At 71.3% G+C, this 23035-nt stretch overlaps 1 protein-coding gene across 1 annotated transcript; it reads left to right on the forward strand.

The window, feature by feature from the left end:
* The first annotated feature begins 349 nt into the window (after positions 1 to 349).
* Positions 350 to 21433, forward strand: ARID3A (AT-rich interaction domain 3A). Its single transcript, XM_074808727.1, has 9 exons — positions 350 to 451; positions 3134 to 4071; positions 4759 to 5080; positions 18519 to 18591; positions 19539 to 19722; positions 19839 to 20086; positions 20407 to 20703; positions 20782 to 20871; positions 21014 to 21433. The coding sequence occupies exons 2-9, from the start codon at positions 3644 to 3646 to the stop codon at positions 21229 to 21231; spliced, it is 1860 nt and encodes a 619-aa protein (XP_074664828.1). The 5' UTR covers positions 350 to 451; positions 3134 to 3643; the 3' UTR covers positions 21232 to 21433.
* Positions 21434 to 23035: the final 1602 nt, after the last annotated feature.

A 23035-nucleotide genomic window follows, 5' to 3' on the forward strand; every position in this document is an offset into this window, starting at 1 on the left:
GGAGAGCCCGTAGCACCGGGGCTCGGCGGCTGCCGGGGCTGCGGCCCCTTTAAATCCCCCCCCGCGCCGCTCCCGCTGTCACGGGGCTCTTAAAGGGGCCGCGCTCCGCACGGCTGCGTGTCCCCGCCCGGCCGCGGGGCGGCGCTGCGGCTGCGCTCCCGGCCGGCCCCGCGGCCCCGCGCGCGCTACATTTGCATGCGGCGGCAGCAACAGGCCAATGGGGAGGCGGGGCGGGGCGGGGCGGGCGCGGAGGACCAATGGCGGCGCGGGGCGGGGCGGCGCGGGCGCGGCGGGCCAATGGCGGCGCGGGGCGGGGCGGCTCCGGGCCCCGCCGCCCGCCCGCGGGGAGAGCAGCCACCGTGCGGGCACCGAGCGCACCCCGGCCCCGCCGCAGCCCGAGCCCCGGGGGCCGCGGCTGCTATGCGGCTTCGCGGCGCACGGCCTCCACTGGGTAAGCGGGGACGCGCCGCCGCACCGGCCTGGCGCGCGGTACCGGGATTTCCCCCCCGCCGCCCTCCTCCCGCCGCGGCCGGTACCGGGGGCCGGGGTATCCCCCCGCGCTCGGGGACTGGGCGGGACCGGGGCCGCGTACCGGGCGCATCCCCTGGGCGGGCTGGGACCCCCGCGGACGGTTGTTGGGCGGCAGCGGCGCGTCCCCTCCCCCCCGCGGCCGGTTACCGGCCGCTTCCCCTGCGCGGGGCCGGCGCTTCCCCCCCTCGCCCCGCGCTCCCGCGGCCGCTCCCGGCCGGCACCGCCCCCGCGCCTGGCCCGGGCCCTCCGTGCCCTGCGGGCGTTACTGTCCCGGCCGGTTAGAGCCCCCCGCGCCCCGCCCCGCCCGGCGGGCAGATGGGACGGGGCCGCTGCCGCCGCACTCTGCCCCCGGCCGGGGCAGCCCCAGGCCCGCGGCCGGAGGAGGGGTCGGGGCCGGGCTCCGCGCTGACCGGGAGCTGCTGGCCCAGCCCGGCCTCGTCTCCCCATGCCGGGGGCGGCCGTTCACCCCCCGGTTCGCGGGGCCGGGCCCCGCCGCCCCCGTCCCCGGTTTCAGCTGGGGGCCGCTGGCCCCGACGCTGGGCGAGGCGCAGTCGGTGCCGCCGGGAGCGGGGCCGGGGCCGGGCTCAGCCCTGGGGACCAGCCCCCTGCTCGCCCCGGGGGTCCCTCCCGCGGCCCCCGAGCCCTGTCTGTCCCCCGGGACGGGCACCCGCCGCGCCCGGGCTCCCCGTCCTCCTCCTCCCCCCTTCGACCTCCGCGCCGCCCTCGCAGCCCCCTCCCAGGCGGAGCCGTGACCCCCCCGGGGGTCGGGGGGCAGCGGGTGGGGGTGTCCGGCTGTGGCCAGGCCTGGCGTCGGTGGCACAAAGGCCCCATCCGTCACACCCCCGCCGCGTATTTTTAGCCCGGCGTCGCCGCCGCCGCTCTCGAGCACCTGCCCCGCGGGACGCGGGTGCCGCTGTCGGAATCCCCCGGTGCCGCCCGGCACCGCCCGCGCATGGGGGGGACACCGGCCCCGCGCGGCCGGGAGGGACAAAGGGGCACGGCTCAAGGTCACCGCGGCCGCCGGGCCGGGGTGCCACGGTCCCCTGGCTCCGGCTTCGCCGCCCGGCAGGCTCCGGCCGCGCTTGGGCTCCGGTTGTCCGCAGGGACGTGGCGGCGCGGCCACGGCCCGGGGTGCCCGAGGAGGCAGCTCCGCTCCCGGCTCTGGCCGCGCCGGTGCCGGCACTGAGTGATTTGGCGACTCGTGGCGAGGCAGAGCGGTGGCGGCGGCACGGGGCCGGGGGAGCACGTGCCCGGGAGGAGGCTCGCTCCGGTTTCGCTCGTGGCTCTCGCAGGCGCAAGGGCCGGAGTTCAGGGGGGAGCGCAGCCACGGCCGGCGAGGGGGGGTCCCTGCCCCAACACCTCCCCAACACCTCCCTGGCTCCGCGCGGGCGAGATGGAGACGGCCGGGGGGGTGGGGGGGGGGAACTGAGGCACGGGCAGAGGCTGGGCAGTGCCCGAGTGTCCTGGGAGGCGGCAGCGGTGGCCGGGGCGCAGCCGGTAGCCCGGGGCTCCCGCGGTGGCGGCGCCTTCGTAGCGTGAGCCGAGCGCGGCAGGGCTGGGAGCGGATGCGGCCGCCGCCGCAGCGAGGCGCGGGGGAAGCGGCCACGGCCCGGCCGCCCAGTCGCGCTGGAAGCGGGTTCCCCTTTCCAGAACTCGCGGGATCGCGCCTGAGCTGCCGGCCCCGCGTGCTGCCACTGCCCTGCCCCCGCGGCCCCCACCAGCCCCGGCTCCAGCCCTGGCTCGGGCCCTGCCGGGGTCCCGGGGTGCGTGCGGGCAGCAGGACCGGGGCGATCGATGCCCGTACGTGGCGCGACCGCGGTGGCAGCGCGGCGAGCTCCCTCCCTGCCCTCGGCACAGGCGAGGTCACACCGACGTTGCCCGGGGCCGGCTGCGCCGCGGCTCGGGGGGGATCCAGGCCGGGATGCCGGGGCGTGGGGGTGTCATGGGGCCCAGCCACGATGTGCCGGTTTCTCCGGGGCGTGCCGGCGGGGTGGAGCAGAGTCGAGCCGCCCGCAGCCCCACGTCACGCCGGAGGACCTGCAGCCCCCGGGGAAGGGGAGAAGTGCGGGGGCTCGGGGGGGGGCGGCCGGCAGAGCCTGTTTGCCGGGGTTTCGAGGAGCAAGGCTCTGCCTGCCCGTCCCGCAGGAGGCTGCCCTGGGGACACGCGGGTCCCCCCACGCTGTGGGACCCCGCTGGGCGAGGGGCCCCCATGCCATGCAGTGCGGACCCCGGTGCCACTCGCGCCCCAGCGCTGGCCTGGCAGCTGCCTGCTCCTGCCCCCACCACAGCCCAGTGCTCCCCGCGTGTCCCCGGTGTCCCCGAGTGGGGATGTACCCTGTTCCCCGTGGGGGACGTGTCGGACAGCCCCCCCAGCGCCCTCCCTGCGGGTGTTATCTGCAGGCGCTGGTATCCCGGTATCCGCTGCCTGCAGGGCCAGGCAGGGCTATCTGGTCCGGCAGGCCCCTTCCCCCTCAGCAGCAGGGCTCGGCCTCCCTATCTCATTAGCTCGAGATTAATGAGGCTCCTGCACTGTCTTTAACTCCTTCCTGCTCGCCAGCGCCTGCCAGCAGCTCCGCTGACCCTCCTCTGCTTCTCCCGGCAGGTTTGCGCCCACGCCTGCCGGAAGCCGAGCCGGCCGAGGACTAGGGACGCCTGGCCCCGAGCAGGGGGACGCCGCGTTGACCCCGAGGCTGCCGCCCCCCCGGAAGGTGCCCAGCGAGGGAGGGGGCGATGTGCCGGGCTGCCGCCGCTGCCTGTTGAGCCCGCGGAGGTTTCGGCGCCTGCCGGCAGCAGCACCCCGATCCCGACGAGCGGCCCCGTGCCCGCGGCTCCCGCCAGAGCCCTCGAGAGAAGGAGACGTCGGGGCAAGGCTGAGGGGGGTCGGGGGCCACGTCCCTCTGCCCTGACACCCCGACGGCGCTGCGGACCCGCCGCTGCCCTCGCCCCCCCCAGGCCTGGGCTGCCCCCCCGCCCCGGTGCTGCCCGGCCTTGGCCTCCGGCCCCGCTGGAGCGCGGCAGCCTGCCGGGCGCTGCCCCCCACCCCTCCCGGGCGCTGCCCCCCGGGTGCATCGCCCCCCACCCCCCCGGGGACCCGCCGTCCTCTGGCAGAGCCATGAAGCTGCAGGCGGTGATGGAAAACCTGCAGCGGCAGCAGCGCGCGCGGCTGCAGCAGGCGCTGGAAGCGCGGCAGCAGGAGCAGCAGCAGCAGCAGCAACGCTCCACGCCCCCCCCGGCGCAGCCCCCGCCGGCCCCGGGGCAGCCCCCCGCCAGCACCCCGGCCCGGGCCCGTGGCCAGGACCCAGCCCCGGCACCCTCGGAGGAGGGAGCGGAGCCCGAGAGCGCGCACATCCAGCGGGCGCAGATGGCCGCCCTGGCCGCCATGAGGGCCGCGGCCGCCGGCCTCAGCCACTCGTCCAGCCCGGGGCTGTCGGACGAGAGTCAGGCTTCGGACGAGGAGGAGGAGGAGGAGGAGCGTGGCGAGGAGGAGGAAGAGGATGGCGGGTACCAGCAGGAGATGGGCTCTGAGGAGGAGGAGGATCTGTGAGTATACGCTTGCCCGGAGTAGCAGCAATTAGGGGTCCGGGGAAGGGGCAGGGATGCGGCCCAGCCCCGGCAGGTTTTGGCGTGGCCGGCTGCGGCCTCTGGCTTCCCTTCGGAGGCTGCTGGGGCTGTGCCGGGGGGCTGGGAGCTTCCTGCAGCTCGGGGCGGGGAGGTGGGTCAGCGCCAGTGGCATGTCCCGGGGCAGGAGTTGCTGAGAGCAGCGCCTCGGCTCGGCAGCCGTGATTCCTCGTGCCGGGCTGGCGCAGGGTGACATTTCATCTCTGCCCGGGGAGCCACATGGGGCAGCGACAGGATCCTGTCCGGCTTTAAATTATGCAGAGCCCTCGCGGCTGCCTCCTCCCAGCCCGCGTCCTCTCCAGGGCAGGGAACAGGCTGGGAGCCATCTGGCAGAGCTCTGCTCCCCGGGAGCTGCTGTCCCGGGACGCCCGCGGTGCCCCGGGGGGCTGCCACCCGCCAGCGGGGCTGCGCCGGGGCTTCGCCGCCTTCCCCATGTGCCCCGTGGCCGTGGGGTGGGCTGTGGGGCTCGGGGGTGGGGGGGGCTCATGGAAACGTGCCCCCACCTGGAGGGACGGGATCTGGCCTGCGGGGCAGGGGGAGAGGGGTCGGGTTGGGGGGGCCAGACCCCCACCTCGTGCAGGTGCAAATCTCTGCTCTCCCCCGCTCTAGGAAGGGCAAGTGGGATGAAGACGACTTTGAAGAGGACCTGGGCGAGGAGGAGGAGGAAGAGGAAGAAGAGGAGGAGGAGGATGAGGAAGACTATGAGGAAGAAGAAGACATGGGAGAGGAAGGGCTCAGCTCGGCAGAGGCGGTGCGGGCGGGCGCGGGATCCCTGCTGCTCCGCAAGCCCCCGGCCCCCCAGCACTACCGGGGCGAGCCGCAGCGGCTGCCGGGCGGGCAGGAGCGGGGCCCCTCCGGACTGGGCCACGCGCAGCCCCCGCCGCCGGCGCCCGACCACGGCGACTGGACCTACGAGGAGCAGTTCAAGCAAGTAAGCGCCCGCCGAGACGCGCGTGCCCCCGCCGTGCCCCCGCCGTGCCCGTCCCTCCCCTGCTCCTCGGCTCGGCGAGATGCCTCCGGCAGCGCCGCCCCCAGCAGCCTTGTTCTCAGATGGAGCTGCCATCGCTGCCGCTGAGAACGCGTGGGATTTCTGCGGGGTTTCGGTGCTCGGGCTCAGCCTCGCCCCCTCCCCTGTCGCTTTGGTCGGTGGCTCTGGTGGGATCCTGTGTCCCAGTTGGCGCCGTGGCCCGGCCCGGCGCAGGCAGCGTGATGGGGTTTGCCGCAGGGACCTGGGGGGGTTCTTGCTGAAAATGATGGAAAAGAACACCCCAAACTTGCAGTTCTGAAGGGATTCTTGTTTCTCTTCTCCTCCACCCTCCCCAAGCCGTTCAGTCAGGACCTGGCTTGCTCCCTGTCACCGTGGAGGTGATGCCCCGCACATGGCTCCGGCCTTGCGGGTGTTTGGGGGCAGAGCTGCCCCCCTGCCGCTGCCAAAATGCTGCTGAGGAGTGAAACGGGGGAGGAAGCGCCGTGGCTGCCCCTCCGCTGCCCTCCCCGCGCCGGCTGAGCCGGCCTGGCAGGAGGCAGGCACGCTCCGCTCTCTCCCGGCGCTGGAGCTCGCTGCGCCCCGCTTTCGGCTAATAGAAGGAAATGTGCTGCGAGCTGGGGCTCCCCGGGGGCTGCCCGGTGCCTTTGATGTGTGTGTTTAAATACATCTGAGTTTGGGGCTGGGGGAAGGGACGGGAGCCAACAGCAGCAGATGGGACCCAGATGGGGCGGCCGGGGCACAGTGGCCTTTCGGGAGGGATGCGGCAGCCCAAAGGGGAAGGGGCAGGGGCTGTTGCGTCCCTCCCGAAAGGGGGAAGGAGCTGCTGGGATCTGCCGGCACGTCTGGGCGCGGGCAGCCTCGCGACGGGGCTGGCAGGGAAAGTACAAGCCAGCGCGGAGCGTGCGTTGCCCTCCCCGGCGCGCTCCTGCCGGGCTGCGGGGATGATTCTGCCCCGCGTGTCGCTCGTGCCGCTGCACCCACGCCGCCTCCGCTTCTTGTGGTTTCTCTTTTTTGTGCTTCCTGCCGTCGGGGTGCGAGGGGCCGGGGACGTGATCTTGTATCTGTGAAAAGGCTTTTTCGATACCGCAGCCGTGATCTTCCTGTTTGTCACCGTGTCGGTGCCGTACCAGACCTGTGCGCCGGCTCGGGGGGCCTGGCAGTGGCTGCCAGCTCCCGGGATCCAGTGGGGAGGGCTGGGGCTGGGGGGCTGGCGGTGCCCGCAGGACCCGTGCCGCGCTGGTGCGACGGTCCGCGGACGCGCCATGGACCTGCCATAGCCTCCGCCGGGTCCCTGCCGCAGCCACGGCACTTGGGGACATCAGCCAGAGTCCCAGCACACCCTCTGCCCCCCAGGCTGTGCTGGCAAAAGGGGCTGAGCCCCCCCTCTCCCTCCCTTTCGCTCCCCAGCGGAAAGCTTCCCAGGGTCTGCGGGGAGAGCCCGGCATGGCGGTTAATCGTGGAAACAGCCGGAGGTGGGAGGAAAGCGGCTGCCACCGCTGTGCCGGGGGCGGAGGAGAGGAGGAGGCGAAGCACCCGGCCGGGAGAGGCTTTCCCCGGCACGTCAGCGCGCCAGCGCTTGGACCGCGGCCGCTGGCCCTGGGCCAGGGGGTTGCTCGGTGCGGCGCTGGCCGGGAGCTCCTCCTGGCCACCCTCCAACGCGTGCCGCCGGCCGCCCCAGCCCCGCCGGCGCAGCCGGGCCGCCGCGGCCTGGGAAGGAGCAGCAGGAATGTAAACAGCGAGCGCTGGCGCGGGGCGGCTGCCGTGGCCCCCTGGGCAGGGGGTGCTTTATCCCTTCCCCACCCAGCTCCCTCGCTGGGAAAGCACCGGGGTGCGGGTGGGTCCCTCCGCGCGGGAGAGCCAGTGGGGACGTGGCGCTGGGCCTTCCCGCCGTGGCGGGGAAACGCTCCTCAAGGAAGGGGTTTATTTTGGGGTTCCCCTTTTTTCGCCAAGGAGCTCCTCCCCACTCGGCGCTGGGAGCGGCTCCGCTCTCCCCCAAGCTTGCAGGGAGCGTGCGGCCTCCGGCGTGCGCCGGCGGAGCTGGGCCCCCCCCCCCAGCACCTCCCGGGGCCGCGCTGTGGCTGTGTGGGCTCGGTCTGGGGGAGCCGGGTGCCCCCGAGCAGCGCAGGGCTCTGCTCCAGCCCCGGCCCCCAGCGCCGCCGGGGCTCGCCGGGTCCCCTGCGGCTGCGGGTGAACGGCCCAGCCCGGTGTCAGGGCCCGGTGTCCCTGGCCTGGGGGGGCGACGCTCGCCAGGCGCTGCCACCGTCCTCCACCGCCCGGTTTTACTGACCCATCCGGGCCAGATTCCTGCAAACCGTGGGGGGCCAGGGAGAGGAGGAGGAGGAGGAGGGGGCCCAGTTCAGGGGGAGGAAGGGGAGGGCGCGAGGAAGAGTTATGGAGGTTAGGGAGGTTAGGGAGCCGGCGCGTGGCACCTCCCCGTCCCCCGGGATGGCTACCGCGCAGGCAGAGGTCAGCTCGGCGGCTGACCCGGGGCACTGCCCGCGCAGGCAGCAGAACAAAGGAGCCCCCGGCGTGGCGGGGGGCTCGGGGGGCAGCGGCTGCCGAGGGCACGATGGCTCCTCGGGGGGGTGGGGGGGGTAAGAGGCATTTTTGGGGCCGGAGGAGGCTCCCCGTGGGGAGCGGCTGCCACGTCCTCAGCCAGCAGCGCGGGCAGGCTCGCTTTCACTTCGGTCTTGCCCTGTTGTAGCCACACCGGGGGTGGAGGGGTCCAGCGGGACGCTGGCACGTCGCCCCACACCACCACTGGGCTGGGGCCGCCTTCGCCCTTGGTTGGGTTTGGGATCGTCTCTGACCTCACCCCAAAAGGCACGACGGGGGGCCGGGGCGATGCCGGCGTGTCCGGGCTCAGCCGCGGGGGACTTGGTTGCCTGTGGGCGGCCACGGGGCTGGGGGAGAGGGGGAGAGCCCCGGCCCCCCCCCCCCAAGCACCATGGCCGGGTGCCAGGGCTCACAGGGTCTCACACAACGGGCGTTCACTGTCGTGCCGCCGCTCCGGAGGGGGATGCTCATGGGGGGGCCGGGCTTTGACGAGCCGCCGGAGCACGAGTGGCTCAGCCAACCCCTGCCAAAAACCAGGCGCTGCTGCGTAACACCTGGCCGGCGACCTGCTGCTGGCACGGGGCTGCCGGGGGAAAACCTGCTTTGATGTCCGACGGGTGGGGGGGCTGCCCCGCGGTGAACCCCCCTCCTGCCCTTTCTGTTTCATTCCCACTATCGCTGCACCCTACTAATACCGGGAGCGCGAGCCCGGGGTGCGCTGGCAGCCCACGGGCCGGAGTTTCCTGCCTCTGCCCCTTTTGGAGTTTCCTGCGCTCCCTCGGGCGCCTGCACCCCGTCACCCCGTCACCATGTCCTGCGGGAGGGCAGCTGGGGCGGGGGGGGGTCTGTCTCCCAGTGCTCCCCCGGCTGCTGCAGCCACTGGGCTCTCTTTTGGGTGCCCCTTTTTGGGTGCCCCTTTGGGTGCCCCTTTGGGGCACTGCAGGCTGATGTTTAACCCCCCGACTCTGCTCCCGTTCGCACGAAGCATCGGAGGCTTCAGGAAGCCGACGCGGTGCTGGGGGGAGGCTGTGCCGGCAGTGGGGTGCTGGTGCTTTGGGGGGGGTGGGAGGTTTCTTAAGCTGTCCCAAACAGGGACGCCTGAACTGTGCCGGCGGCACGTGGGGGGCGAAAACCTCAGCCCTTATCTTGTGCCGCGCTCCCCTGAGATACGGCGTTTCAAAGTGCAACGGTTGGGGGAGAAAAAAAACCAAAACGAAAGCAACTCTGCAACCTCTGCGAGCGGCCCGCTGGGCGCAGCGGGGGCGAGAGCGGACCCCCCCTTCCCTCCCCGGCCCACCGTGGACCAGCCGTGGCTGCGCACGTGGCAGGGCCACGGCGGCTCCCGGGAAGATGAAGCTGGGATTTTCCTGGGGGAAGCGTGGGGGGGCCTGGGGGGGGCCAAGGAAAAGCCCATTTGTCCTCCAGATCCCTGGGACGTGGAGCCCCGTGCAGACCCCCCGCGCTCCAGCGAAGGCGTGGGGGATCCCCTCGGCCCCCGCAGGCAAGAGCCCCCGGCGCGGGGCCCTGAACCCCTTTCTCCTGTGGATTATTTTCCTTTAAAAAGCCCAAAGCTGGCCGGGGAGCGGGGGCCCTGCGGCCTCTTAACGAGAGCCCATTTATTTTCTTTAAAATATTGATTAGAGCTTTATTGCATTAGGCAGCCGAGCGGATGAGCCGCCCCCGGGGAGGGCGAGGGGGCCCCTGCGCGGGGAAAGGGGCACCCGAGTGTCGTCGTCCGGCCGGGGGCCACCGTCCCCCCACCCCGAAGGCGGTTTAGCTGCGGCCGGTGCCGCGGCGTGGCGGGGGCACAGATAAAGGGCAGCGCCCTGGGGCCTCCGGCCGGGTGCTCCCGTGCCGGCGGAGGCGATTGCGGCGCCTGGCCGGGCCGGCGGCAGATAACGGGGGCGAGGAGGGGACCGGAGCGGGACAGGGCGCTGGGGACAGCAGTGCAGCCCTGTGGACCCCTCCTGGGAGAAGGGCTGCGTCCTCCCCCACGGCCCCGGGGTCGCAGCCGTCGCCCGTCTCGCCCCCCCGCCACCATCCAGCTCGCTGAAGGCTGCTCCTGGCCGGGAATCCAGCCCGGTAATCGGCTCACGGCGCTCAGGGAACATTCCCGGAGTCGTAATCCCGCCGGATCCCTGGCCGGGGGTCAGGGACTTCTCGGCGACAGCGGCTTAGCCGCCAAGTGCCTCCCCCAGCCCGATGCCTGGGTGCCCGTGCAGGCTGTGGGGGCTGGTCCTGGCATCTGGGCACCACGCGAAGCCGTTTCTCCCAAGGAGACCCGGGATAATTAACGAGGTGGGGGACGGGGGACACGTGCCCCCTGCCTCAGGTGCCCCACCAGCACCTTCGCCCGCCTGAGTCTGCTCCTGTGTAGACCATCCCCCCGACAACCCTCGGCTTGGGACCCGGGCTGGCTCCCCCCAGCCTGGGCATTGCCTGCCAGTGCCCCCCGAGCCCCCCAGCCCCCGAGCCCCCCGTCCCCCCCAGAGCCCCAGCCCCCAGGGCTGATTCAAGGGCTGCAGAGGAGGCGGCCGCCTCCCAGCTCCGGCACAGCTGAACTAACAGGAATGAGGGTTTATTTAAAAGGAGAAAAAAAAAAAGAGCAGAGAGGAGAGCAGGTCCTTTGTCAGCAAAGCAAACAGCCGCCCGGCAGCGGGGCGGTTGGGCAAGGGCGCGGTGTTGCTCCATCGCCCTATTTCTGGCCCAAACCGCAGGAGAAATGGCAGCAGGTCCTGGGGCCCGGCCGGACGTGCCGCAATCGGGGGCGGGCAGAGGTTCGGGGATGGGGGGAGCCCCCCGCTCCCCCCTGGGCCCATCCCCAGTGGCACACCTGCCTGCGCTGCCTGCATGGGGCAGCCGGATCGGGGGCTCGGGGTGCAGCCCCCAGCCCAGCTCGTGACCCGCTCCCTGACCCTTCAGCTGCCCGTGCCTGGGTCCCCGCTCCGGACCGGCTCACGATCGTCCCCCCCCGCACCGGGGCTGCTCGGCGGCCGGGGCTCCTCACCCCAGGGAGGGGTCCCTGTGGGGAGGGGGTGGCCCTGTCGCTGCTGTGGTGACAATCCTTTAGGAAGGGGCTTCCCTGTCCCCCCACAGCAGCGGGCTCAGGGGTCTCGCCCCGGTGCAGAGGGAGCCAGGAGCACCCGGGCAGGCGCCGGCCCTACGTCCCTTCGCCAAGGGCTCGGCCTCCTGCCTCAGTTCCCCCGTCTGCCCGCGGCCACCGCGGAGGCCCCGGCTCCGGCAGCAGCGCTCGCTTTCGGAGACCCAAACGCCTGCGACGTGCCGCCCCGTGCTGCTGCCCGCTGTGGCTTTGCCAGAGCTGGCATCGCTCCGGTGCTGCATCAGCGCCATGGCAGGGCCCCCCGCCGCGGGTCGCCGGCGGCGCGAGGAAGCAACGAGGTTTCGGCGCTGCCGGAGCAGCTCTGGGGCGATGGTTCCCAGGGCTGACGGCCCGCAGCTGGCTGCCTGTCAAAACCATCTGGGGCTGCTGGAGCTCTTCCAGCTCCCGCGGGCAGGGCCGGGGCGTGCGGGACCCCCCGGGACCCCCGGTGCGGCGGGGTCGGCGGAGCGGACGGGTGGAGGTGCGGGACCTCGCATTTCAGGAACAGATTTGCAATTAGACAAATCCCCGGCCGGGCGGTGGAAGCCCCGGGTGACTCATCTGCTCTGGCTTACAGCGATCCCCTTTCGAAGATGATCATTTACATATGGTGGAATTTAAACCCCAGCTCGCCTGCGAGGGCCAGCGCCGCCACCGCGACCGCCCGCACGCTGCCCCTGTGCCCGCTTGGCTCCGCGCCCGGGGTCTCGACCCGCCGGTCCCGTGAGCCGTCACCCCGGGGGCACACGGGGAGGGACAGCCCAGGGCGGGGGTCACCGGCCGCCCCGATGGTTCGCGCCGCTTCTGTCGGGAGAAGCTTCGCAGCTCCACCGTGGCTTCCCCATGTCCGTGCCGTGGGCCTGCGGCTCGGTCGCCCACCCGGGGTCTGCCCGGCCGGCGGCGGGGAGCTGCGGCGGTGCCGTGCGAGCCGGGCCCGGGCCATCGCTCCCTGGGACGAGCTTTCTCAACACTGCCCGGCTCCACTGAATTAATATTTGCACAAGGTCCGCAGCGATAGCGAGCGTGTGTCAAGGGCATTCGCCGGCATGTGCGCGGCGAGGGCTGGGAGAGCCGCCGCAGCTCTCGGCTGGGCGGGGGGCAGCAGCCCCCGGACCCCAGCTCCCCCGTCCCGCGGCGTCTCAGCAGCCCGCGCCACGCGTCGGCGTTCAGACACTGAACCCGTTTTTTATTTTGGCCGGAGCCCGGCACGCTGCCGCCCAGCAGGTCCCTCCAAAACCGCCGTTTGAAATGCAACTGCAGCAGGATTCGCTTCCTCCTCCGCGGGAAGGGGAAAAACAGCGACAGCGCAGCCGCGCTGGGGGCGTCGCTCCGGCCTGGCGACGCGCTGCACCGCGGCGGCTGCGGCACGCGGGTCCCGGCGGAGCGTCGCGGCGGCTGCCGGGCAGAGCGGCCCCGCGGCCCGGCGGGGAGGGCGGCCGGCGGACAATGGCGGGTCAGGGAGGTTAAATGGCGACTAATTCGCCCATTCAAGGTCCCCCTCCGCGGCGCGGTGACACCCGCCGTGTCAGCGCTGACACCGGCCCACGTCGCCCCGACGGCTGCTCGCCCCAGCCTGGCCGGGGCCGTGCACGGGGGCCATGTGGGTGTCCCCCCCCCGCCGCTGCGGGGCTCGCTTTGGGACGGGACGCTGCCCGCGGGGCCGTGGGCTCCTGCTCATCCCTGTCCCCTTCCCCACGTCCGGTGGGGTGACTCCCACGGGACCACGGCTGGGATGTGGCCACTCGTCGGGGGGGGGGTTGTGGATACTGGGGGAAGCCCGGGTGGTCTTGGGGCCCCCCCAGCCCTTTGGGGCGGTGGCTGGGGAGCAGGAGCGGGCTTGTCGCGGTGCCACAGGAGCACCGATGGATCTGCCGCCCGCCGGGTCCCGCGGCCCCCGGCCCGGGGAGGGGGCCCCGGTGGGGAGAGGCACCTGCGGCGGGGGCTCGTCCCGGCCCGGGCGGTGCCGACCCGCGGAGGGGACAATGCTGGGAACCGGCGGGAACAATAGTGCCGACGGGAAGCGCGACGGCGAGAGCCCGGCGCTCCCCGGCCCCCTCCCCGGCTGCCCCCGCGGAAGCGGCCCCCCGCCCCGGGCGGCCCCGGCCGCGCTCAGGCCGCAGGAATCCCGCCGGGCCGGTCCGTGGGCTCGGCCACGTCCCGCACGGGCGAGGCTCCGGGAGCACCGACCCGCTCCCAGCCGGCCTCGGAGCCGGCCGGCAACGCGGTGGGGGGACACCCCTGGGGATTTTGGGGAGGGGGAGCACCGCCCTGCGCCCCGGCAGCCCCATCTCAAGGCGGGGTCTGTGCTTTGGGGGGGGGCTCGCAGGGGATTAGGGATGGGGACGGCGAGAGGTGACCCGTCCCTAAGCCGAGCGCTTTATCTGCGGTGGGATCTGTGCCGGGGCCGGACTCTCCCTTTGCCCTTCGCTGGGAGGGATCGGCCGCAGCAAACCCGATCCCCCCACGGCTGGGGGGGCCGTGCCGGCGCTGCCCCCCGCTCCCCGCGACGGCCGTGCCCGGAGAAGGGGCTGCGCGGCCGCGGACACCCCCAGCCCTGACTCAGCCACCATCTTACAGGAAACCACCTCACCAGCGTCACCCGAAACGCTTCGTTTCAGGGCTCGTCACCAGCCCTTCGCTCTAGTTTTTACAAATTACTTTCTTTTTCTGAATAAGTGCCCCCTCTGGCCCCGGCGGCGCGTCCCGGCGTGCGATCGGCATGTCGGGGGCCGGGGGGCTGCGTGCGCCGGCCGGGAGCGGGACGGGAAGCGCCGCCTGCGTGTTTATTCCTCGTTAAATAACTCGTTAGCGTACGCGGTCTGCCCCCCCTCTCCCGGCATCGCCCCTCGGCTGTCAGCGGGACAAAGGGACACGTCCCCGGGGGCCGCTCGGAGGAAGGAAGGAAGAAAAGAAAGAGAGAAGGAGCCCCCCCGCGCCCCCCCATCACGCCCGGGCTGGAATCAATCAGGGAGGACATTTGCCTGCTACCTGCTGCAGGCGCCTCGCCGGGGTGGGCTCTCCCCCGCAGCTGCCTTTGTTGTCTTTTTTCCCTAAACACAGAAACTCAGGGGTTTTTAGCCCCCGGAAGGTGGTTGGCCCCACTGGGGGGGCTGCCACCAGCCCCCCTGTCCTTGCCACAGTGGCCCTTGGGGGTCTGTCCCCCCCCCAGCTCACGGCGTGCACGTCCCAAACCGGTTTCGGAGAGAAGGGAGGAAAACCGAGAGTGTCGAGACTTCCTGGCGATGGAAAAGAAACTTGAAAATTAATCCCCGAGGCTTGAAAACCCGGAACCAAGCTGGGGGGGGGGGGGGTGTTTTTAACTCGGACGCGGGATGCTGGGGCACGGGCTCCTCTGCAGCCCCAGCCCCCCACACCCCTGCTCTCCGGCTGGGGGGTCGCTGCTGGGGTGGGCGTGGGGGCTCCTGCCGATGGGGAGACTCGGGCCCCGCTCCCAGAGCCTCATTAAATGGCGCTTCCCCTCCCTGCTTTAATTGCCCTCCTCACCCGCAGCTCGGGGGGGCTGTTAGCAGGGAGCGGTGGGTGTCTGGGGGGGGTTATCTTGGTCCCTCCCGGCGGACCCCCAGCGCGCACCGCTCCCGTGCCGAGGGCTCTCTCCTGCATTCCTGGCATTGCCGAGGGGCCGCCTCCCCGCCAGCCCTTTGAAAGCCACCGGGTCGGGATTTTTCCCGTAATCTGGTTTGAAACGTTAATCTGGTCATCCACACCAAACACCGGGCCGGCATCCTGCCGGGGCGCTGGGCCGCGGGGTCAGTGCCGCCCGCCCGCCGCCTTCCTAATTCCTCCTCCACTTAATTATACATCTGCTGGCAACGGCCATCTGGCACCTTGTCCTCAACCGGCCGCAAGGACGGGGCGCCGGGGCCGAGGGGGCTGCGCCGGCGGCGAGGCGGTTCCGGCACCGCGGCACAGAGCCAGCCGCTGGCACCGGGCGTTCGCCCCGTGCTGGGGGAGCGCTGGGAGCACCCAGGGCGTGGGGCCAGATCGCCCAGCCTGGGGGGGGTCTCAGGGAGGCGGGGGGCGTCTCCTCTGCCCCCGGCCCGGCTGGGCTCGGCTGTGCCGCGGCATCCCCTGGCACCGCGCTCTCGCCACGGGGCCCTGGCAGCAGGGCGGCGCGGCCAGGCGGCCTCCCCACGATAAGAGGATATTCTCGGGGCAGCTGCGTTACAGATTAAGTTGTTTCCACCTCCCTGCAGCCTCCCTAATTACGAAATGTAAATCTATTGACTCAGCGGCGGCTGGGCGGCCTCTCCCCGCGGCTCGCTGCCCGCCGGCCGGCGTTACCTTTGCACTGAGCCTCGCCGCCTCCCCCCACGCTTCCCCGGCGAGGAACCGCGCTTGGTGCCGAGCAGAAGCCGTGCTCGAGGGTGGTGGGGAGGCCTCGGCCCCGGGGAGGGCATCGGCACGGGACAGGGGTCAGCACCTGCTGATTTCGGTCCGGTGGTGCCGGCGGCAGCTGGTCCGTGCCGAGCCCGGCTGCGTGCTCGGTTTCACACGCTGCTGAAATGAGAACATGTTTCTGTTCCTCAATTTTTATTTTGAGACCCAATATCGAAGCTTTCTTATGATGCCTGCGCTGCCTTTTGGTGTTCACGGGGTGTGCAGCTGCTCTGCCACGTCCTCGCCGGTGCGGGAGCGCCGCGGGCTGCCAGCGAGGTGTCCCGGCAAAGGCGAGATGCCGTCAGCGCGAGGAAATCCCGCGAGGGGCTGCTGGAAGTCGCTGGTCTCTGCCCCCTTCCCCATCTCTGCCTGTGCCCGGGGGGCGAGGGGGGACGGGCGCGGCTCGGCGGATGCCGCTGCGTCACGAGCCGCCGTGCAGACCGGGCACATCCCGGCCATGGCGGGGCACATCCTCGCCACGCGGCTGCCGGCCGCGCTCCCCGGTGAGCTGCCGTCAGACCGGGCGGTTCTGCTGGCGGCGGCAGAGCCAGGCGAGGGCCCGGGGGGGGCTCCTGTCAGTGGGGAAGCGCCGGGCACAGGGAAGCCCTGGCCTGGCCGAGCCCCTCTCCCCACTGCAGCACGGTGGGGGCCGGCGAGCAGCAGCCGAGCGCCGCGGCGCTGTCGAAATCTCGCCGGTAACCACAAGCGGCAGCTTGCGAAATGTCCTTTGCCCGGCAGCCGCGGCTGGGCGTGCCGGCAGGGCCTCGAGGGTGCTGGGCAGGAACGGGGCTCCCGCTGCCCGCCCGGCCCCGGTGACCCCCCACGTGGGGGCGAGGGTGGCCGTGGCCGGCAGATTTCGGCGTGGGACCACCGGGGCCGGCGGGGAGGGACGGGACACGGTACAGCCGCCCGCCCGCTGCCGCTAATCCCCGCGGCCTGGCCGGCGCACGCTTTCCTCAGCTGACGGTTAATTTTCTTTCATCCTCTTAAACACGTCCATTCCCCTCGGCACTGAGCCCGGGGGGGCCCACGGCCGGGGGGGTCGCGGCAGTAAATGAACCGGCACATTCGTCCCTTCCCGGTGGCAGCCGCAGCTCCCACCTGCAGCTGGGGGAGAGCAGCTTTATTTAAGAGCCGCCTGTATAAAAATTGAATGAGCCGACGTTTTCATAAACACCTGATCGATTCCGAGAGCTCTGCAGGTCCATGGGCTGCTCGTGACCCCCTCGTGCTGCGCCAGGACGGCTCCGCGGTCGGTGCTGGCCCGTCCTGCCCATGTCCCACCACGATTCGGGACCCCAGGCCCGTGGGACGGCTGTCACCCCCCATTTGTGGGGTTAACGGGGTGCAGGGGAGGGGATTAGACTCAGGGTGAACCACGGGGGGCAGCGGCGGTGGAGCCAGGCTCAGCACCCCGCAGGATCGTGTGGTGGTGCCGGGGAAGCCCTTTCTCCGCGGCGGCTTTTGGAGACGCTCGAGGAAACGGGGGAGGCTGGATTGGCGCCGGCCCAACGTCCCTCGGCCGGCCGGGGGCAGCTGGCACAGCTCAGCCCGTAAAACCACAGCGGTGCCTGCTGTGCTGCGTCCCACCCCTGCCCTGCCGGGGGGCACCACTCCGCTCCCCCCCTGCACACCGGACCCCTTGCCGGGGCGCTGGGGTGGGAGAGGGGCTTTGAGGGGTCTCGGCCGGTGGCGACAGCGGCTCCCGCCCCTTGGCTGGGGGTTTGCCAGCAGCCGTGCGAGGTTTCCAGGGGAACTGGGGGTTTATGGCTTTCCTGCCCCTCTTATCGCACGGCCCCACCGAGCCCTTTGATCGGCGCCGGCGGGCGAGCTCGGCCCCGTGGGATCCGGATCCTCCCGGGGGGGGGCGGTGGGAGGAGGGGGCTCGCACCCTTCACCCACAGCCGGGGCGACAGCCACCCGCCCGCCGGTCCCCCCGCCGCCAGGGTGCCGTGCCGGGCGTGCCCGCGGGGCGAGCGGCCGTATCGGTGACCCGGGTGACGTGCCGATGGGCGCCCTGCGGTTGGCGGCCCCGCGGTGCGTGCCTGCGGAGTTACGTGGGAATATTTATAGCCCCCTCCCGCCCGCCGCGGCTCCGCTGGCAGTTGTTCAAAGTTGTCATTGAGAAAAGCGGGAGCCGCTCAGCACCGCGGGGCCACGGGCAGCCAGGCCGGGGCGAGGGCTGCGGCGTCCATCCCCACGGCGTCTGGGCAGCGCCTGCCCCGCAGCCCCTGCTCTGACACCCCTCCTTGGTGCGGGGGGAGGATTATCCGCCACCCACCAGCTCTGGGCAAGAAACCGCGCTGGGCTCCGGCTGCCAGCACCAGGGAGAGGCAGAGCCGGCGCAGCGTGCCTGCCTGCGTGCCGGGGCGCTCCGGCCAGCAGATCCTGCCGCCATAAATCAGGCAGGAATGTGCCGGGCGCGGGGTGGGGTCCCGACGAGAGCTGCCCCCGCAGAACCGGGCGCTGGAGGCGCAGCCGTGCCGGAGCCTCGCCGGGGTCTGCCTGCCCCGGCCCAGGCACAGCGCGGGGCGGCACGTGGGGCCAGCAACGGTCATCCTGCCAGAGCCGCTCGGGCAGCGCGGTGACCGGGGGAGGATGCTGGTGGGGGAGAGGCTGCCGGCCCCACGGCCACCGTCCGACGGGCACAAAGCCGTGTGGGGCAGCCCACGCTCAGCGCCGGCCTCGCCGGGCGAGTTTGCTGCTTTCCAGAGGGGAACGGGCTCTGCCGGGCAGGTCCAGCTCCCCGCGCGAGCGCGCCCCGTGGCTCACGGGCACACGCTGTGGGTGTGCACCGTCGCACACCAGCTCGCCCCGTGGCTCACGGGCACACGCTGTGGGTGTGCACCGTCGCACACCAGCTCGCCCCGTGGCTCATGGGCTCGCCGCTCCCGACGCTGGCTCCGGCACTGGCTCCCTCTGGCACTGCAGGTGTGGAGGATGGATCGCGCCGAAGCGTTGCTCCGTTCTGTGCCGAGCTCATGGCAGACGCTAAAAATAACTGGGATCGGCGTTCCCGGGAGGAGCCGGGGGCCAAGCGCGGCGTTTGCAGCGGGGGAGCCGCTCCGGCCGCGGGCGAGGTGTGGGGCAGCACCGCGATTCCAGCACCGGCGTTTTGGGGCCCAGCTCTGAGGGGGGCAGGCGGGGGATGGCCCCAAGCTGCAGGGACCCTGGGGACCCCCCGGCCCCGCTCAGGGATCCCCCCGAGCCGTTCACCATCCAGGGCTCTGAAGGGCTCAAGCCTCTTCGGGAGGGCCGGGACTCTCCAGGCTGGGGCAGGGGCACGTGTAGGGGTTTTTCTGAGCATTTTCCCCTCTCGTTGCGCAGCTGTACGAGCTGGACGGAGACCCCAGGAGGAAGGAGTTCCTGGACGACCTCTTCAGCTTCATGCAGAAGCGCGGTGAGCCCCCCCCGCGCGCCTGCCCCGCTCATTTCCTCGCCCCTCGCGTTACAACCGCGAGGTCACAGCTCCGGCCGGGCCGCTGGTTAATTTTTAACCTCTTTGCGCAGCGGGGTCAAACCTGCTGGGCTGGATCCGGTGCCTGCGGCCCCCCCTCGCCCGGCCCCGCTCCCCACGCCCACCCCATTCCAGATCTGCGGCCCCTTCCCTGTATTTCGGGGGATATTGTGGAGGGCGAAGCCCCTCGCTGCCTTCTCGCTCTGCCGGGACTGGCGGGGGGGCCAGAGGAGGGGGTGGGAAGGGCTGACAGCGTTCGCCTGGACGAGGGTCTGGTTCCTGCGTGGAAAACAGCGCTGGAAGTGCTGACGCATCGCTGCCTTCAGCCTTTTGTCAGGCGGGTGCTGGGGGAAGCACGTGTGCGTGCGGGGGGGCCGGGGAGCCGCTGGCCCGGCGCTGGCCGCGTCCCACCGGGGTCCCCCCCGAGCCCCGCCGGCGCCGGGGCGGGCAGAGACCCCCGGGAGGGAGGAGACGTGGCGGCCCCTTCCCCGTGGCTGGAGGGATGAACCCCCCGTACACATGCAGCCCCCCCGGCATGGCGGGACCCTCGCAGCCGGGAAGTGCCGCCGCTGCCGTTATAAATAACTCGTGTTGCCGGGTGCTGCCGACCTCAGCCTGAGAAACCGCGCTCGGCCCCGTTTTGGGGGCTGTGGCTGAAAACTGCGAGTTTCTGTTGACTTTGTTGGCGGGGCTGACGCTCAGCGAGACGGCAGCGAGGTGGGGGGGTCCCCGGGGGGAGAGGAGGGGACGGTGGATGGGAAGGGAGGAGCGAGGGAGACCCTCGGCCCCCCTGTGCTGCCTCGTGGGGGTCTCGCCGGCTTCCCCCCCTCTTTGCCCAGGGGTGAGGAAGCAGCAGCCCAGACCCGCTCTCTCCTTCCCCCCCTCCCCAGGGACCCCCGTCAACCGGATCCCCATCATGGCCAAGCAGGTGCTGGACCTGTACATGCTCTACACGCTGGTGACGGAGAAGGGCGGCCTGGTGGAGGTCATCAACAAGAAGCTGTGGCGGGAGATCACCAAGGGGCTGAACCTGCCCACCTCCATCACCAGCGCGGCCTTCACCCTGCGCACCCAGTGAGCGGCGGGGCCGCGGCGCGGGGGGGGCGGCGAGCAGGGAGGGAGGGAGAGGGGGGCAGGGGGCGCCCAGCCGCCACGTCACCGTCCCCATCCCTGTCCCTTTCCGCCGGCAGGTACATGAAGTACCTGTACCCCTACGAATGTGAGAAGCGAGGGCTGAGCAACCCCAACGAGCTGCAGGCGGCCATCGACAGCAACCGGCGGGAGGGCCGGCGGCAGGGCTTCGGCAGCTCGCTCTTCACCTACTCGCCCGGCGGCACCCACGGCCTCCTCTCCTCCCCCAAGCTGCCGGTGCCGGCGCTGGGACTGGCCTCCGCCACCAACGGCGGCTCCATCGCTCCCGTCCAGAAGATCAAGAAAGGTAACGGCCGCCGCGGGCTCCTGAGCCCCCCCGGCACCGGGGACGCAGCCCCCAAAGGGGCACAGAGGGGCATCGCGGGCATGGGGGGGTCAAGCTCCCGTCCCCTCCCCGCGCTCTGGGCACTGGGGCTCGTTTTGGGGACCCTGGCTCCGGTCACGCGGCTCTGGCCCTTGGAGGGGCAGGAGGTGCCGGGCAGCCCCCGGCGCGGACGCGAGGCGCGGGGGGGCCCTGAGCCGCTCTGCCAGGGCCGGGGACGCCCCGGGGTGGTGGCACCCATCGGTCCCTGTCCCCCGCGACCCTGACCCGCTCTGCCCCCGCAGAGGAGGACTCCCCCATCCCCATCTCCATGCCCAGCCGGCTCCCCGTCTCGCTGGCCGGCCACCCCGTGGTGGCAGCCCAGGCGGCCGCGGTGCAGGTGGCGGCGGCCGCCCAGGCCGCGGCGCTGGAGCAGCTGCGGGAGAAGCTGGAGTCGGGGGAGCCCCCAGAGAAGAAGATGGCGCTGGTGACGGACGAGCAGCAGCGGCTGATGCAGCGGGCGCTGCAGCAGAACCTCCTGGCCATGACGGCGCAGCTGCCCATGAGCATCCGCATCAACAGCCAGGGCACCCGCTCGCCAGGTCAGTGCCGGCCCCGGCCCCCGCCCCGGCGCTGCCCCCGGGCCCGGCGGGGTCCGTAACCCGGCTCTTCCCCGGCAGAGAACCGCCAGGACTCCGCCGCCGGCCTGAGCAGCAACGGCACCAACAGCATCAGCATGTCGGTGGAGATCAACGGCATCGTCTACACAGGTGAGGGCCCCCCCGGGGCTGCTCGGCCCCTGCCGGCCCCCGGCCCCCCCCCGGCCCTCGGCCCCGCTTGGGGCTGCGGGGCGCAGGCAGCGTCAGCCCGGCCGTGCCGCCCCCCGGCTCAGCGCCCCCGCTCTCTCCCCAGGTGTGCTCTTCGCCCAGACCCCCGGCCCTTCCTCCTCCTCCTCCTCCTCTTCCTCCTCGCTCCCCTCCTCTGCCTACAGCAAAGGCAACGGCGGCGGCAGCCGGAGCAGCGGCGGCGGCGGCGGGGGGAGCGGCGGTGGCGGCGGCAGCGTCCCCCCCGCGGCCCCGGCCGGCCTGGCCGTGCCCCCCAGCTCTACCTCCAACAACGCTTCGCCTTAACGCGCCCGGCCCCGGCCCCCGGGGGGGCAGAGCTCGCCCCACAGCCCTCGTCGGGGCGCGGGGGGCCGGGGGCTGCCCGTGCTCCCCGGGGTTGGGTTTTCCCGTGCGAGGAGAAAAGCTTTAGCCCGGGGGTTTCGCCGGAGCCGCCGGCCGTCCCGCTGCGCCGCCGGCCCGGGACCGTTTACCTCACTCACATCACACTTTGCACTGTACATTTATTATTATTATTATTATTATTTTTTAACTCGTGTTACCTCCAGACAGACGCACGGACGCCTGCCGACGCGAGCTTTAGTGAAACCCCCCGGCACTCTCTAAAGGAAAAAAAGATAAAAAAAAGTAATTGGAAATCGGGAGATATTTTATTCATTTAGATCCTTTTCCCTCCCCCTTTATTCGAGAACTACACTCACTATACGGGATTTTAAGAGGTTGTTTGATTGTTTTGTTGTAAATAGCTTCTATTTTATTCTCTAAAAAGAAAAGAAGAGAAAAGAATCGAACTTTAACATGCAAATGATATATATTAGTGTTCATCAGGGAAACGGGAGCTTGGAAACCGCGTCACCTCCTCTCTCCTCTCCTCTCGCTGTCGGTAGCCGGGTCCAGCTCCGCTCCTTCCCCTGGGACCCCCGTGGGCACCCCGAGACCCCCAGGGGTTTGTGGGGGGCCGGGGTCCCGTCCCGGCCGGGCTGTGCCCCTGGCACACCCAGTGCCTGCACCCCCCAGCCTCCAGTTCGCCCAGTCTCTGCCCAGGGGCTGGCGCTGGGGGGTCTGTGCCCACCTTTGGGGGGGGGGGGGGCACTGCCTGTCCCCCCGCCCATCCCGCCCGGCCGGCGCAGCCTTGGGCACCTGCCGCTCCCAGGCTGTTGCTTTATTTTCTCAGCAGAGAAAATCGAGCCAGAAGCCGTTGCCCCCCCCCGCCGAACCCCCCCCAGCGAGGGCCCCGACACCACACGGCGGCGGCAGCCCAGGCTTTTACCTGGGGGGGGAGCGGGGCCGGGAGCCGGGCTGACCCCCCCCATAATACTACTGTGCAAAGCCAATTTGGGCAGATTTACCTCCAAAAAGAAGCAGTTTGGTGAGAGCGGGGTCCGGGCGATGTTTTGGGGGGGTCTAGAGGGGGACCGGCATAAAATATCCAATTTAGTAACGGGGTGCAGGAGCTCGTATCGGGGAGGGGGTGCTCGGGGGGGCCCTCCGGAGCATCCCGCAGCCCCAAGGATTTATTTTAAACATCGTTATCTCTCCAGCTGGCCAGGTTTTGGGGGTTTTTTTGCAATTTTTTAGACTTTTTTTTTGCACCCCCCCCCACCCCCAAACCGTTCGCCCACATCTGCGTGAGACACAATCGCGACCCGATACCGAAACCCCCCCACCCCCCCCCAACTCGGTATCTCAATTCCTCAGGTTTCGACCTCGAGCACAGGGTTTTTCCCCCCTTCCCCAGGTGCTGGGGGGGGGCTCCTGTGCTGCTGGGACCCCCTCCTTTTTTTTTTTTTTGCTTGGGGAAGTGGCGATCTCAGGGGATTTGGGGTTTTTCCAGCCTTTTTTCTTTTTTCTTTTTTTTTTTTTCAGCCTTTTTTCCCCCCTCTCCAGAGCTGGAAATGCCCCTTGGTGGCTCCGTGGACCCCATCCCTGGGGGGGTCCGGGGGGGCTCCGTCCGGCTCCTGCTGCTGTTAGGATCCAGCCCAGCTCCCTGCAAGGAGAAATCCCGGGGGGGGTTTCTCGTGCCCAGGGTGGGCGTTAGATTTTCTTAGTGAGTTTTTGCATTTGTACAGTCACTGTTTTGGGTTGGTTGGTT

The sequence above is a fragment of the Strix aluco genome, chromosome 29, assembly GCF_031877795.1.
Source record: "Strix aluco isolate bStrAlu1 chromosome 29, bStrAlu1.hap1, whole genome shotgun sequence".
NCBI lineage: Eukaryota > Metazoa > Chordata > Aves > Strigiformes > Strigidae > Strix > Strix aluco.